We start from the raw sequence: 17,772 nt of genomic DNA on the forward strand, positions 1-17,772 counted from the left end.
AATGGCAAAATTGACCATTTTAAAAGAAATATTCTAAAGCCCATGATTTTTAGCGTTACGTTGGCAACCTGCACCTTTATGTCTCGATACAATCCATAGACAAGACAACCGAGGTCAAAACTTGTTTTTTGTTCGAATCAACTCATTTTGGCTGTGCTTGTGGCTGGTGCCTCGGTTATGGTGCGGGCAGTACCCTGCGACCTTTCACGCTTTAACTCTGTTCATTTGCGACATTACGACGACTAAGCGCGTTCGGTATGACACCCGCTTTGAGAGAGGAGCAATTTTTATGACTGAGGATCTCGGAAGCTCCCCTGCAACTCGACATCAACGATTCACATGGCGGGACCAGCTGCAGGCCTTCTTTAAAGGGCCCCTCAAATGGTTCGGTGAAATTTTGTAGATGCGTAGGGTACAGCTAATCATTCGCACCACAATTTGTGTGAAGCGTCTCATATTAAGAGAGCTACGGACGATTACAAGTTACCCTCCTCTGTAGCCATGTATTTTCTCCTCAACTCGTTTGCCGAGCGATCGGGGCTAAGCTCCGCCTTCACTGGCTCTGCATCATGATGGCACGTTGTGTGGTCTACTTCCGGTTTTCTATGACTGAGTGCGCGAAGCCTCTCCGACGTCTCTGCCAGCTGCTTGGCAGTCGACCCCAAGCGAGAGCTATCAAAACAGCGTGCGTTGGGAGCATTCTGTTGCAGCGCCGAACGTGTCTTTTATTCCAGTAAACACAGTCGAGCTGGGCATTTCGACGGATGGGTGGAGGCGTAAACTCAAGCTAATGATCGGTCTGCACGGTCCAGCCACCTCGTGGTGCAGAGCGAAACAAAGAGTTAATATTGCTTTCACCAAGTGTTAAATATTTTAAACATTTACAAAAGCAGCGTGTTCACGATTACGCTCCTGCGAAAAATTTACACCAGCAGCAAAGAATACACTTTGTTACTGCTACTGTGTTTGGTTGAGCTCTGTGCCACCAGATGGTTGCACCAGGCAGACCATTAAGAGGGGACGCGGAGATCAGATAGCAAAAATCGCAAAAAAGATCTATTTTTGGCAACAACGTGTTTCGGTATCTGCAATGCCTAATCTACATTGTATCAAAATGGTTTGGCTGAAAACGCACTAAAGGTGCTAAAAAAACATTAATTTATCAGTGCGTAGGGCGAGAAAAGAGTTTTAAATCGCGTAAAATCACCGCAGTTTGCGGAGCCCTAACTCGTCTTACCCGCCACCATCTTGGTATCGTTCGAAAGCTCGAAGTTTCGCCATTCCTTTTCCGAATTATTTGGTCGTCGCCATCTTGTAACAAACACACAAACAGAAAAGCGTGGGTCTGCTAGAAGTTGTCACATGGGCCCTGCGATGGCAGGGGGCCTCCGATTGGTTGCCGTGTTGAAAAGCGTCTCGCCATTGGCTGCTGCTGCAGCAGCGGGCAAGCTGGCAACCGCAGCAGACCGCAGTTGTCTGCTTTGAAAACCACACCAGCATCTTTCTTCGTTTGACACTCGCATAATTCAGATTTATGAAAGCTCCCAGGTGAGTGATGAATCGTCGCACGTTCGAAAAAGAAATTTTAAACGATGCATGCCTTCAGAAAATGGAAGCGCAAGCCTCCTGAGGCGAGAAAAAGACGGCGGACAGTAGGAGAAGCAGAGCACCCGACTGAACACGCGGATAACGAGCCGCGTTATCTTGCACCGTGCGATTCCAGCAGCGAAGCCGACAATCGCCCTGTGACATCGACACTGATAACCAAGCCACCAGAAGACGTGCCAACGGAGGCTCTCGCACCTGTGCGTACGACCGAGTCAGCAACCCAGATCACATCGTTGGAGGCGACGCGGGACGAAGGTCACCATTGCCGGTAGAAACGGTGTACCATTTCCGACGCATCGTGCGACAGGACACGCAGCCTGCGAGTGAGCCCCAACCGTCGACAAGTTACATACGGTATGGTGACTCAAGGCACACTAGAGGAATCGAGCCACGTTTTGTGTCAGCGGTGACTGCTGAAGCGCAGGCATGCAGCGTTTGCGACTCCCTTCGTGCACTGTCCACAACTGAGCGGAAGTTCAGTTTGATGGACCAGCAAGGCCAACAACAAATTTTGGCCCCTTGTGACTGTGAGTTCATTATTGTGCAGGTTTCCGCAATGAACTCTTTGATAACTCTGTGCCCAAAATGCCAACAACATTCTGTGGGTGTACACTGCGATACTAGGCTTGGTCTGGTAGTGAAAGTGGTGGTCATGCACTACTCCAGAGGGCTCAAGAAAAGGACAAAGAATGCCTGAAGAAGGTATTCAAAGCCCACCAAACAAAGAGGCAAAGGTGTAAGAAGATGCCCGACAGCAATGGTTCAAAATATTGTAGCGCTGGTGTTTTTTAATGAATTTGCAGTGCTTTTAAAAACTTTGCGGCCAGTTTTCTCAATTGCATTTTTTTTGTCAATCACCTCGCTTGTGGAAAGCATAGCACAACAATGGCTGGACCGATTTTGGTCCAGTTTGTTTTGTTGTGATCCACAAGGTCTGCTGAACTTAAAGACAGTCTTGAAATGTTTCTTTATCTTTCCATTATTGAATTATTTCACAATAACTACATGGCTCCATGCAGTGAGGCACAGTAATGTGCATATTATGTTGAGCAAAAAAATTATTAGCGTACTAAAAAAAACACTCTAACACTTTCTTGGTGTAGATTAAGCATTTGGGCAAGCTGCAAAATATTCCCAGCTCCCTATCGTGTTTCGTTACTGTGCCAAGCTTTCCACAAGCAGGGAACATATAAATTCTTATAAAAAAAAACTAATGAAGATATCCTAATGAAATTTTAGATTTGTCTCTTTATTGCAATGTGCAGTGTGTGTGCCAAATTTCAGCCCTTTCTGTCAAACAAAAAAAGCTATTTCTGATCCCCTCCTCTTCCCTTAACATTTGCGGTTTTGCTTATCCCGTGATATGGCACGGTGAAACGCCCAGGCCCAGCCACTTTGCACTTGCATTTACCCGAATACCGGACTCGCGAAATGCTATCAGGGTAGTAATCCTGCGGTGTAAAGTGACGGCAGCAAATCCTGCCACCGATCGGATAGCGACAGTACGATGCACTTCAGCCACTTCGTGTCTTCGAGCCACACCGTTGAGACACGGTGTCCCAGCTTGACATATTGCCAGTCGCTACGTTTACAGCCCACAGTGCAACAAATGCGAATCATGGTGTTCGCGAAAAGGCTGAGACCGACACTGATGGCAAAGCTCTCATCAAAACGGAGCACGTTGTAACACAAGCAGACGACGCTTGCTGTGTACCAGAAGTGCTTAAGTGTAGTGAGAAATTGTCCTGCATTCTGTTTCTGTTACTTTCTTTTTATGGAAGCAAAATTAACTAACATTCCAACTATTCCGACCAACATTCATTCATCATAAAGTTGGAAAGAGTATCGATGAAGCGCCCTGGGCAGCCATTCAGATAGCTCTCCCTACTGGCATCATTAGAGCAATCTACATCAAATGGTTAGGGGCGGCTGATAATTCAGCTGAGCTGTGTGCTGCGAGCGGCAGCAATGCACATTTTTTAAAACATTATAATAAATTACATACTTTATGCAGAGCACATAGATGCATCAATTAATCATCAGAAGGACCTACTCTAACAACTCAGTATGTTTGTACAAAATGGTCAAGATCGTTTCCGGTCTCTTTAAATGCAAGGTCGGTCGAAGGGCTCTGTGGACCTTGTACTGGCCGAATGAAATGGTTGTGCAGTTTTTTTAAGTACAGTAAAACCCCGTTAAACCGTACCCGCTTAAACAGTAGTTTCGTTTTAAAAGTGGTAAAATCAAATCCCCGACTCAGCGGCCATTGAACGTAATGTGTTTTGTATCCGCATAAACCGTACCAGCTTATTGCGTACGCATCGGTTGAAACGTAGCGATTCAACTTTTCGTCGCGCAAACACGGCGGTGCGCCGTCTCCATCGGGCGGCCCAGCTGAACAACAAGCCTCAGAGATCGGAACAACGGCCTCCAAGCGCCCTGCGTGTTTGCGTGTGAAGCCACGTCAACATCAACATCTTTTCGACACCATGCCAGAGAGCGTTATGGCGTCGTGCAAGCGAGGACTCGCGTCGTTCCGAAGCTCGGATAAAAAAGACGCCGGGTGTTCAGCACAGAAGAAAAATTAGACATCGTCCGTGTTATCGAATGTGACACGAAGAAGTCCGCGCTGGCACACAACAGGGATCTGCTGTTGACTACAGTGTGTGGCATTTGGAATGCGAAGAAGTTGCTCGGCAGCGCTGCTGCGAACGCGAAGACATGTCGGCTACGAGGTTCGACTCTTTGCCATTGTTGCCTGTGTTGTTGCCGAAGTGTCGACTAGCAACAGTGATGAGGACGACATGGAAAGCGACAGCACAGGCAATTCAGGCCCAACAGTGGCATAAGCTGCACATTACGTCGGCCTCATGAATGCAATCGTCGCGACGAGAACAGGGGCGCGATAACGTAACTCTATTCCAAATGAAAAGTATTCCAAACTCTGGCACCCGGCAATGAAAAAGGCGCCCCCGGGACTTCTGCAGCACTACTGCGCACGTGCACGGAGAATACGTAACGCCAACGAGGGATCTGCCGTGCAAGTGTTTACTGAGAAGGGGGGAGGGGGGAGCTGAAAAGCTGGCACGCAGCTTCAGTAAGTTTGAGGCCACTGTCGTCACCGTGCTAGGCCGCCGTGGCATCAAATGAAAATAACATTTTGTCGCGCGAAGTGAATAAATACTGCATCTTTTTTTCCCCCTTTTATCGCATTCTCTCCGAGTTCCGTTTTCGACAGGTGAGTGGGCTATCTCATGCTATTCGGTTAAACAGTACTACCATTTAGTACATACTTTTTCCGAGCTCCAGCCAACTACGGTTTAACGAGGTTTCACTGTACTTAATCCCAAGTGACCACTTTTGGAGACAGTTTCGCAACACTCTGCTCGTCCTGGCACCAAACCCCTCGAAGTATACGGCTGGCGATGGTCTTGGCACTAATAGTGAACTTGGCACAGTGCCAGAAACACTTGTTGGAGATGTTTTCGGTGCCAAGTCACACGAGATTTCATGGAAGTGAAACAATCTCACAGAGTGATCACGCAAGAATAGCGGCGAAGGAAAGCTGTCTCCTCCTTAGACGACGACGAGTGAAGAGAACTCTCTTCCAAATTGGGATTCAATAAAGGTGCCATGTTCCTTCTTTTGTTTCTTCTTTTTTTTTTTATTTGTGTCTCATTTACATTCGTGGCATTATTTTATTTTTATTTTGCATGACTGCAATGTCGACCCTGTGCTACAATCTTGGTCATGTTACATACGAGTAGATATGGTACGTCCTGGCTGTACTCCTATCTTTTATAGGTATTGCGAATGCCACCCGCCGTGGTTGCTTAGTGGCTGTGGTGTTGGGCTGCTAAGCACGAGATGGTGGGATCGAGTCCTGGCTGCGGCGGCCGCATTTCGATGGGTGGGGGTGAATTGTGAAGACACCCATGTACTTAGATTTAGGTGCACATTAAAGAACCCCAGGTGGTCCCCCACTATCGCGTTCCTCATAATCAGATTGTGGTTTTGGCACATAAAACCCTACAATGTTTTTTTAAATTGTGAGCACCTCTACAGAAAAGACTACTGCAATGAATTTGCCTGTAAAACAAAGGAAATTAGGCATCCCTGACGACTGGTTTGTTGCTTCACAACGAACCCTGTGTAGCGGTGCCGCCACTGCCCTCCACAGATGTTGCTAAGGTGCACACAGCGCTAGCACTAACAGCAATGTTAAAGTGACCCACTTGATGAATGTGTCTGTCTGAAGTATAGTCCTGTAGCACTGTTCGTGCAATCACTCAACTCCTACGCTCCTTGTTCATAATGCATCAGCGAGTGCAATGGGTCACAAATATGCCACATTTTCTGACGACCTGATGTGATCATAGCTGATGCCTGATGTCTTTAGGGCCATTAGGATGGAAAAGATGCGAATGTCAAAAAAAGGCAACAGCAATGACAGTCCTGTAAACAAACCGAGAATTTTGACTGCAATAAAGGCATTAGCGGCATTCGACAGTCTCAGCTTTATTGTGCATAGCCCCTGTGTTTCACCGTGGAGCACGCTGTGAACCTCGATGTAATAAGGTTGGCTGCAGTTGCACATTGTGTCAGGTGTAGCGGGCACAAAATAAAAAAAAAAGTTATCGAATTACTTCACAGAGTCTTGAATTCATGTTAAATAAATTTTGTTTCTGTCTGTCTTTCCCTTAACATGATTAGCCTGCTGTATTGTGAGCGGTACAGTGCGTAACCCTTACGACGAAGTAACCTGTATAATGAAGGACTTTGGACGTCCGGAGCACTTTGTTATAAAGGCGCTTGGCTCTACATTCAAAATACAAAATTACTTCAATGTCCCTTCAGAGTGAATGCAACAAGGCATGTCAAGGACCACGTCAACCTTGGAATAATAGGTTTGATTTCTACTATCAGTTATGGTACCAGCTTACAAGTACAGTTCGCGCCTGTTACAATGGATCTACATACAGCATACTTTCAGATACAACAGACCATTCTTCTCCTTTAGTTTGGTCTGCCTATGTTATCAATGAGACAAATTGTACTTTTAACGGACCCTGCTGTAATGGACACTACAACAGACACATTTTTTGTAGATTTTGTCTAGCTGGTGTAAATACAACATACTTTTCTCTGGTGATACATGCGTCCGGCAGTGCTCTTCACGCAACTATTTCAGGCTGCTTGTGTAATTCGCAAAAATGGGCAAAGGAATGAATGTACTAGCGGCGAAAAGTGCAATGCCCTGTTGGCAGGAGTTTTTGTGTCGACCACATACCAAAATTACTAGAATCTAACGCGCACTTTTTTGCCGATGAAACGGGTCCAAAAATTGGGTGCACGTTAGAATCGAGTACGACCCTAAATCACGTTGCCATATCACCATCGCCATTTCAGAATGGCCGCCTCGTATGCGTTTCGAGCCTAGCTGCCATAGGCCATAGCTTAGGTTAGTCCACCATCCGTCTTCCCGTTTTCTGCGTTTGCTCTATCAGCATGGAACTTCAGACTGCGAAGACATGCCGAGCTCATCATGACTCCGCAATTCAAAGGAAAGTGATCACATGTGCAGAGATGGCTGGAAATCGGGCCGAATCACGGCGTGCGGAGTTCCCAAAACTTAACATGTGGGAGACATGCGCAAACAGGAGAGGCGTCCTACTCCGGAGGCGATTGCGTGCGGTGCAGCCGCGCGGCCCCCATCTTGAAAGTTATCTCTGATGGAGATAAGGAGTCTATGCATCTGGGTGCACAGCGCTGTGTTCTCATCGCTTAGTTCGCGCTGAAGTGAGACGCCACACAAAGGTCAATTCGCTTGCTCCTGCTAGCGTACTTCACTCCAGCGTTTTGATAAAATTTCTGCGGTCATTGAGTGGGACGTGTTCATTTTAGCTCCTGCATGCATGGCACCATGCTTGTTATTTAGTTAGTAAGCAAATGTTTAAACGTTTATACAGCCGATAAAACTACTATACTTATGTTTCGTATAGCTGTCTACTGATTTGTTATCGCAATTGATGCTTTTTCGGGCGAAACTACGGCTTTTTTATTTATCGCAACTTCAGTGAATTGGGAGTAAATCTTTGATTCTCCAAATGAGAGAAAGTTGTATTTCTGTATGAAGGAATGAGGTGGGCAGTACTCTAAAGGACTTTAGGTCACGGAAAATGGGTGCACGTTACAATTGAGTAAATACGGTAAGTGGTTTATCACCGCCCGCCACTGTCGGCTCACTGCCACGCACAGTTGTGCCAAGCAAGTTTCGAGGGTGCCGCTAGGCCTAACCAACTTCGAAGCAAGGTCGTAGCAAATGGTGCTTCAAAAACAACTGCCGTCGATCACAGAATGCTTCTTTTTGATACTGCTTTTTTTCTCGCTGCATCAGTTCACACAAAAAAGAAGGGCTGCTATTCGTGCTGTCCAGATAGTGGGCCGTGTGATGTGGCTGAGCGGTCTCGCATGCAGTGCAGGGGTGCCCAGATCTGGGCTCAGAGTTAAACTTGCTTGGTGCCGCAGCTCTGTTTCATGCGACAGATTTGACGGTGATTGTCGCTTGTCACGTAAGATAAAATTAAGACATGTGTTTATTCTGTCGGCTACTGTTTTGTGTGAAAAGTAAACTGTTCCCCATGTTGACGGCGACACGCTTGAGGTGGCCACTGACTCAAACGCTTGAGCAGCCGCTCGCCTCAAGTGATGCGTTTGAGGCGGCCGGCTGACACAGTAGCACTGGCCAGCTGTTAACCCTGTCAGGGTCGATTTCTTTTATTGCAGTTTCCAATCCTTTTGAGGGACCTATTTCGAAAACAATTTACCATAACTTTTCTAGGGTGACTGTAAAGTGAGGAAAATATATTTTGCGTTGGTATGTATGTACTGTTTACTCATGAATAAAAACAATAAAAAAAAAAGAAATAAGCTTATAAGAATTAAAAAATTGATGCATTGTTATACACATAGTTCAAAGCTTAAAAAATGTGCAAACGATAATATTTTGCAAGTGTCAAATGTTCTTGCTCTTACACTAATATTTACATCCATAGCATAACCGAACTGCGTAGGTGAGCGCACTCAAGAAGACTGTGTGGTTGTGTGCCCGTCAAAAAAGCAAAACATGTGACAAACTTCTGCTAATCTTCGTCTTATCGCCAACCAGAGGCGATTAGTTTTTGCAAGTCTCCAAGAAAAGAAGAAAAAAAAGGAAATGCATGCACGGCGGCATCCTTCCTATGCGCACCCCTGTGAGCACTAAATGAGCGAGAAGCAGGCGGTCACCTTTTGAGCGATTAGTAACGAGATAGCTATCAGTTTTGTGAGCGCAAGAAGCCGAAACTGCCCGCGGAGAAAACCCAAACCACCGCCTGCGCGTGCATGCCAATGCGCGAGCAGTAGTATATAGACATGCCGGAGCAAACTAGCTCTAAAACAAACCATGCAACGAAAACCGAGAGCTGGAGGCGCGAGAAAAAAATTACCTGTATTCTCGCATATGCACATGCCAGGGGAAAAAAGAACTGAGGAAATTGGCGCGCTTTTTAAACGTACCGACGACACCGTATATTTACGTCATTGACTCTGAAAGGGTTAATCTTTCCATTTATTATGCGGGTGCATATATGCTCTAATGCTGGGAAAGTACCATCTGTCAGCAACTACCATATGGAAAAAAGCGGACAGGAAGAGGCCATGCTGCATGGCTGTACAATTACCACCTAAATGTGTTTATAGTTATTCATTTTAATTTCGATGTTTTTGATCGCCTACGGCTTATACAGCGGTATATGCGAAGTTGTGCCATTCCACAACATACGGTGACCCTAATATTTGATACAATGAACCTTTATCTCTGGATTATTACAGCCTGTTACAACAAGCGTCGACTGTAGCAGCTTGGATAGACTGTTTATTATGACATGGAAATGTATATCCTCTTACTCTTCTTTTGCATTGATGTGCAGGCACTGAAGAAGTATGAGCACGAACTGGTGGATGACCCCATCATACAGGCACACTTAGACACTCTCTACGATAGTATGCTGGAGCAGAACCTGTGCCGAATCGTGGAACCGTACTCGCGTGTCCAAGTGTCCCACATTGCCAACACCATCAAGCTGCCCATGGTGAGTTCACACACCTTTCATAACAAGCAGCTATCTTGGCTCTCTTGGTGCTGATCTCGTCTGCTTTCTTTCTTTGTTTCACAGTGTAGTAGTTTTCCTCCTACAATGCCTTCGCCGAATACAGTCGAAACCCGCAGCAACGAAATATTTTTGTATCTCTGGCGAATGCCCGTAGTTTAAACGCATTTCATATCTCTCGAGAACAAACTGTTGAACTGCAATCCCACATCAATGAAATTCGCTGAAATGTTATCCTGCGCAAGACCAGCAGACTCCGAAGAGTGCTCATACACCTTTTCTTTGCACTTAAATAACGAGAATGCCACGACATTACGCTTACTTGTGCGTTGTCATTTTTGTTTACACAAACAACCAAGTGCTAGAAGCAATCATTTGCGCCAGAGACGCATCACGGCCGCCATTTTGTTTGGTGATCGCCCATTTCAATTGACATGGCTGCATGTCTCTACTGACATGTGACTGTGCTTTTGCATACCTAGTGTGGTGCATAATCTGCGGCTCAGAGAGGAAAGTGCCCTAAAAAACAAGGAAATCCACGTCCTACCGGCATCGACTTGTTTATGGTGCTTGACATGGCTGCCATGCATGCATCCGGCTGTTACGAAGGATCGTCAACAATTCACGTCCTTTGCTCCTTGAACTGGTTTCTGTACCACCCAACAGGTATAGCGTGCAGATTCAGCTTCGCCAAATGTATACAGTGAAACCTCGTTACACCGTAGCTGCCTGGAGCTCGGAAAACGTATGTACTAAACGATAGTACAGTGAAACCTCGTTAAACCGTAGTTGGCCGGAGCTCAGAAAAAGTATGATAGAAAAAACCGAAATAGCATGACATCGACCACTTACCTGTCAAAAACGGAACTCAGAGAAGGAGCGATGAAAGGGGAAAAAGACATGCAGTATTTATTCACTTCGTGCGACAAGCGTTATTTTCGTTCGATGCCGCAGCGGCCTAGCAGCGACAGCGGCCTCAGACCTACTGAAGCTGCGAGGCAGCTTTTCAGCCAGCCCCCTCTTCTTGGCAAATACTTGTATGGCAGATTCCTCTTTGGCGTTACGTAATCTCCATGCACGTGCACGGTAGCACTGCAGATGTCGCGGGGCGCTTTCTTTCTTCTTTTTTTTTTTTTAAACAATAACAGAGGCAACACTGGCGAAAAGTCGAACCTGTAGCAGACGTATTTTTGTAGTCACAGCAGTATTCTCGAGCAACTTCTTCTCATTCTAAATGCCACACCACACAGTCCATGGTAGATCTCTCTCGCGTGCCAGCACCGACTTCTTCGGGCCATGTTCGACGGCACGAACAATGTCAAATTTTTCTTCTATTCTGAGCACCCGGTTTTTGTCCTAGCTTGCACGACACTATAACATGGGCACGACACGGGCCACGACGCTCCAACTCTGGCACGGCACCGAAATTATGCTTATGTTGATGTGGCTTCACCCTTCCAAGCGCCCTCTGCATTTGCGCTTGGGGGCTGTTCCGATCTCTGAGGCTTGTTGTTCTGCCGGCCCGCCGTACCGCTGTGGTTTTGCAACGAAAAGTGGAAACACTACATGTTAACTGATACGTGCGCAATAAGCTAGCACGGTTTATGCGGATGCAAAACGCATTATGTTCAATGGTCGCTGAGTCGGGGATTTGACTTTACTACTTTTAAAATGAAACTACTGTTTAAGCGGGTACCGTATAAGGGGGTACGCGGCAATTGAAGGGGTCAAATTGTCAAAATTTTCTATATTATGGTTTATCTTTTTCGCCATCCACGGGCCTTTATTTACCTCGTAGTGATATATTATAACAAAATACGCAGTAGAAATCGAGAAAACAGCACTTTTGTAAAGTGCTGACATTAAAAATTTCGAAAAAATCTGGCTTCGGAAGGCCCAGTCGCACCGCGGATCGCCTGGCTATCCGTTGACGCAGCACCACCATCTTGCTATCATCGTAAAGAGGAGAGATCGGAGATCAAGATAGCCAGAGCAATGCATTTCTCCACCAAAAACTAAACCAGCAATTGCAAGCGAAAAAAAGGCAAATCTGGCAGTGTGATTGGGCGTAGCAGTCACGTGGGGTACATGGCGCGCTCCTATTGGCTGTTTGTTGTAGACTTGAATTGCTGGTGAACCTCTCTCGCGCGCATTTACGCAGTAGCGAGCTGCACGTTCCTATCAACGTGATTGATGACCGTGGCAGCTTACGCACGTTTTCTGCAGTGAGCCCCAAAGGAATGAAGTTCCGAACGGCCCACGCGCACGGAAGACCATGAAAGGCGTAGAAAAGAGGAAGAAAACTACTTGTAGAAGCGGACGCCGCCGAGCTTGTTGACGAGGCACGACCAGTGCATGTCGGTGACTGGGAAAGCGCGACCGCAGTACACCTACGCGACCGCAAGCGATGATGGAGAAGTATTGCGAGCAACGCCGACGGCGCGTTTGCGAGCGAAGGCGCAACCGCAAGCGATGGTGATGTTACGTCCCTGTGTAGCCGTGACAGCAACGCGAAACCGTCGGAGCAGAACTTTACGCATCAAATATTCAACTGCGGATTTGAGCTCCAACTCCACTAATGGAGAGGTTGCGCAACGAGAGACACGAGCGGATGTTTTGAGTGCACTGTCACCTGCCTCTGCACGGCGGATGGATGCACGATGACCAAAAAGGCAACTAAGGTGCACGAAACTGCTGTAAGAACCAAAAAAACTACTGGTCGCAAGCGTCTTCGCAGTCAGTCCTCGATGGTCGCCGCGCGTCGGCACGCCATCAAAATGTAAAGCAAATGTGTCCCCACAGGCAAAGGAGTCATCATGCCTTGCAGGTGAAGCAGCGCACTGACATGGACACAGTGAAGACACACAAGAAAAGACGACACTCGCTGCATTCGCAATAGTCCGTGTCAGTGCGCTGCTTCACTTGCAAGGTATGATGATTACTCACCAACTAGCCCAACTTTCCACTTTACCAGGCAAAGGAGTACATCCCAAGCGGGTTTTAGGAGCTCAAAATAAAGATTTACATGTTTACAACAAATGAAACTTCGAGCTCCGCTTTCTCAGCTTTCATATTTTGCGCAGTTGCTTTCAGTCATCCCAGTGCCATTTTACAATGAATGAAGACAAAATCATTCTGTCTTTTTCACTTAGATCCTGAAACATTGATGAGTGTGATAAAGCTGTCCATTTTTAACTGCGCCTCATAAAAAAAAATTATAATGGGCGTTTGCAAAACTCGTTAGTAAGACAATATGCGTAGGAAAGCTGAAAAAATATTTTGATGCTCATTTCGGCATTTAAAAAGTAAACCAGTAGCTTCATTGCACAGAATGGGCCTTTGTTAACATGCAGATGTGAAAATCTTGGCGAACTTATGTATAATTCATTAATTTGGGGATGACCATTAGAGGCTGTCAATTGTTGTAACTAGAAAACTATAATAGATAGCACAAAACTAATTTCAGTTATGATATCAGCATAACAAATCACACCTGCATGCCAAATGTCACCAATTTATTCCCATAAATAAAAAAAGAAAAACGTTTTCATTGCCACGTCCCCTCTTAAGAAGGTTTTACTGCAATATTGAAACCACATTTCACAATCGTAGTATACTTGCCTGCTCAACCATAATACAAGCCTCCTTGTGTTTTGTGTAATTGCTAGGCTGAGAAGACAGCTTATGTTACATAATTGAAACTAGGATTTAACATAGGAAATTCCAGTAACTCCGCCTTGTATTTCGTGTTTCAAAGTGTTGGCAAGCTCAACTGCCTGACTTCTGAACTGTGCATGGGGCTCAACCACTTGCTTCTAAGCACAAGGTCACGGTATCATATCCCACCCACGGCGGTCGCATTTCAATGGGGGCGAAATGCAATAGTGCCCTTGTGCTGTGCATCGGGAACACATTAAAGAACTCCAGGTGGTCAAAATTAATCCAGTCTCCCACGATGGCATGCCTCATAATCAGATCATGGTTTTAGCACTTAAAACCCCCTTAAATATAATAAATTAAAAAAATAAGAGGCTGAACCTCCTGGATATTACAAGGAAAATAGACATACCTGCACGTGTATACACACAGGTCATTACAGTATTGTGATGATGTGAGATGCAGATAAAAGAGGGCCATAATTTTATAGTGTTCAAATCGCTCATTCTGCACCATACCAATGGGGTTACAGCTTGTGTGTGTGTAGCCTTTGAAGCAGATCGCTTTGGTTCTATCAAAGTGTCTATGTTCGAGTGTAATGGGACACAAGATTAGCATCCCCGGCATATGGTCCCGCATACAGATCCATCACTAAGCCATTTTGCTGGTTGAACAATCCTAGAACATTCACTTAATGATCATGGCTGCATAGGATATGTATGTCATGGAGCACGTGTTCCTTGTTGTGTATGCTGTAGCTCGCTTTGCACTTGTAGACATTGACCAGAGTGCTCAGGTGTAAATGAAAAGCCTGGGGTGTGCATTTTTTTCTGAGCATTGTGTGCTTCATCAGAACATGTTGACAACTTCACGCTTTCTTTGTTCCACAGGAAAAGGTAGAAAAGAAGCTGTCCCAGATGATCCTGGACAAGAAGTTCAGTGGTAAGGTCACTTGTCGCACACTGACAGTGTAAAATAAGTTTAATGTCGCATGTGGTGTTTTGTAATTTGTCTCATTTGGGTTTTCTTGAGTCTTTGGCTAAGGTCAGTCTGAAGTCTGGCTAGCCGGCCTAATGTTATCCTCAATCTGATTGCATAAGTTGAGGCCATTGCTGCTGTGCCAAGATCTGTTGATTGTGGCCCATCTCACTTCGTCCCACTTCCACTAGCTCTTGCATATCGTTCTTCATGCTGACCTTCTCCAGTCAGGATGTATTCAGATGAACCCCTTACCTTGGCCAGGCCCAGGGCGTATGTGTGCGGTTGTTGACCACTGCGATGGCCATGACCTTCCCAGGGTGCAGTAATCTGTCCCAGCTCTAGTGTGGTGCCACTAGACCGGGATTCACCATTGCCTCTGTGCTTGTACCAAAATATTCAACTAAATATATGTTCTTAGCTTAATAGATGATATTAGTTCTATTTGGGATCAAGATATTAACTTATTTTTTGGATATAGCGGAGTACTGGAAGTCTGCTTCACCTCCACCGTGGGTCAGCTCAGTATTTATTCATACATATGAGAGCTAATAGTTGGTGATTGCCATTGCATCAGGAGTCACTATGCATTTGTGCGTGTGCTCCTTTTTAATAAGGGAGTAATTACACAGCAATTGTAGTCGTTCCACATACGGTGTTGGTGAAGCAGTGATAGCTTTAACCAAGGAAAGAACAGGCTTAATTGGCATGCTAATAGGATTGGCTGCTAAGGAAAACTATTCTAATTTGTGCAAGTATGTAACAATTCTAAAAAGCAAAAATGGTGGCTTCTACAAACTGCAGAGATTTGCTGCACCAGAGCACAATGTAATAACATGCAAAAGTTGTTGAGTGAACGATCAGTTTCCCAGACCAGGACCACATGAAGCTTGTTGCAACATATGGTAGAGGCTTGTTTTTTAACGAAAATGGGATAGCATTGCATTAAAAAACAGATACAGCCTGAAAACTATGTTAGACTTTCCTGCACAAAAATTACCTTGGTGTGCTTTGAAATTACTATATCATGAGTTAAGTAGTCATGTCATTGGTGCCATAATTTGGGTGCGAGATTCAAAAAAGCAAGGTTGGCCCTTATTTCTGCTGCTAATGAAAGCTATCTTTTTTTCATTGTACAAAGGCATAGAATTTTAAAGGAAAGTCTGCCAGCTTTTTTCTTTAACCAAGGATTAATATCAGTCAAGTGCATGACCTGCTAGTTTAAATCAGCGAAATTTTCAGATAGTGAGGTTTGCAAGATGTGTGGATGCGAGACTCTCGCACATCCCCGGATATGTTTTCCCCGCATGTCTCGTGTCTCCTGTAATCCGGCTTCTCCGCGTAGCTTAGTGCTGGCGGCGGTCGGCGGGGTTGGTCTTGCGCAACAAGGCCCGACCAACCTCTTTCGCTCTTGGGTCGGCAAGCAGCACGGACGTTCCGCGCATGCGCCGATCAATGCTTCTGCGAGACCATCTCGCGAGGCTTACATCAGAATGGACGAACACGATCATTCGAACGCATCACCGTTTGCGTGACCAAACGTGCGAACAATCAGGTGTTGGCGTCCACCATGGGGCGAACACATTCGCTCTCTATCCGGTCGCGGTGAGTCGGGCTTCCTCGATTTGTCGTCGCGCCCATCAACGTGTTTTCAGGATAGCAACTGGGCTAGCAGGTATTAGTCTATGAAAGGTGCAATAAATGCCCTTCTGATTTTTTGCACTACTGTGCTGTCGTTCCTTTGTCCCGAGAGCACGTGTAACTGCCTGCATGTTTTTATCCTTGTGAAATAGAGCCCTCTTCATCTTTTGGTTGCTTTTATCAATGCACTTTGGTTTTTGCCAGAAGTCCTCAAGCCATATTGTGGGAGAGCAAGTGTGGCTATTACATAGGATATGAAAGCCAAGTTATGTGTGTGTTTTGTCCCTGTTAAACTACTGTAGGAGTTATACTTTTTTCTTTATCCTCGCATCATTTTCACTCATTCGATTTCTGTCCTTCAGGCATCCTTGATCAAGGCTCAGGTGTGCTGATCATCTTTGAGAACACCACTGTGGACAAGACCTACGAGGCAGCGCTGGAGACCATCCAGAGTATGGGTCGTGTGGTGGACTCCTTGTATCAGAAAGCCAAGAAACTCTCCTAGGAGTTGGTGCCTCTTTGTCGCCCTCCCCTGCTCCTGCCCCTTTCCTTTTTTTATAGCCGCGCCTTGTCCCATGTCACCGCCCTGCCCTCTGTACATAACACCTCGCCCAGTTGACCTTCGTCCCACCCGGCTCCTTTTTGGAAGGATATAAATCCATTCACATGGAAGAAGAGAAGAAGAAGATAAAACAATAATAAAGCAGTCTTTGGAAAGGACCATTGCTGGTTGAATTTTCTTATTCGAATGTGATTCCCGGCTGTTTTTATTTTAGGCTGCGAACCAAAGTGTTCGTACAATAAAGTGTATGAACACTTTCCTTGTACAAGTGTTGACATTTATGGCATTTAGGGTTGCCACCTGGCCAGCTTTCCACTGGCAAAACCAGTTCTTTATTTATGGTTCCAGCTGCCAGTTCAATCCCCACACTGGCACACCATTTGCTGGTTTTCTGGTTCTCCCTAAATAAACACATTAGGCTGCATCACATGCACCCTGTTAAGCATTCATACATAGCAGACAACTAAATTATGAAATGAATTCAGTATGGCTAGAAGTTGGATTGCGCAACATTCTGACTGGATACACAGAAAAGTGCACACAGCAGAGTGCTCCGCTGTGTATGTCTTCCTTCTGTTTGTCCCATCAAAATGTGCCATCCAACTTTTAGTGTGCTATGCCAACACACCCATTCTTCAACCTTAGCGTGTTCACATGCCTTACAGGTAAATTATTTGAAAGGTTGCTAAATTTTGTGGCAGCTTTTCAGTAAATTATCATGCAGAGTATGTCTGTGGCGTGACTGCATTATTGTTTTGTTGGTATTTCTGCATACAGTAGTCAGCTCTACGAAGATGTCAACCCAAAGTTGGTTATGGCAGGATTTCCTTTTCTCGCAGCAAAGGTGCCAACCATACCGGAGTCTGATGAATAATGGGTTAAAAAGCCAGAAGGTGTGCTCTTGCAAGGTGTCTGCTGCAGTCGGCTGTTCATTGTAACAAGGACTACTCCTGCAGAAAATTATTTTAATTGCACGTAAAAGCTATTGTGTTAAAGGATGCTGTAGGAGAGTCAAATCACGAAGTGCGTATGTAGAGAATTGGGTGTAGTGGACAAGGCCGCTTGAAAACGCTGCCAAAATAAGTTGTGTAAAAGTTGCAATTTCTTGAACAAATCTCGGTCATTATATTTTTCCTTCTGCCAGCACTGGAAGCTATTATACAGTTTTTGTTTAGC

The 17,772-nt window shown here is 45.5% G+C and overlaps 1 protein-coding gene across 1 annotated transcript in view; it reads left to right on the forward strand.

Moving 5' to 3' along the window:
• The window catches only part of Rpn6 (regulatory particle non-ATPase 6), a 113,841-nt gene extending 97,086 nt beyond the window's left edge, over positions 1–16,755 (forward strand). The window contains exons 18-20 of the mRNA XM_075680289.1: positions 9,579–9,740; positions 14,306–14,357; positions 16,397–16,755. Of these exons, the coding sequence (XP_075536404.1) occupies positions 9,579–9,740; positions 14,306–14,357; positions 16,397–16,539 (357 nt within the window). The 3' untranslated portion in view covers positions 16,540–16,755. The remainder of the gene's footprint in view (positions 1–9,578; positions 9,741–14,305; positions 14,358–16,396) is intronic.
• The last annotated feature ends 1,017 nt before the right edge of the window (positions 16,756–17,772 follow it).

Source organism: Dermacentor variabilis, chromosome 2 (genome assembly GCF_050947875.1).
Source record: "Dermacentor variabilis isolate Ectoservices chromosome 2, ASM5094787v1, whole genome shotgun sequence".
Taxonomy (NCBI): domain Eukaryota; kingdom Metazoa; phylum Arthropoda; class Arachnida; order Ixodida; family Ixodidae; genus Dermacentor; species Dermacentor variabilis.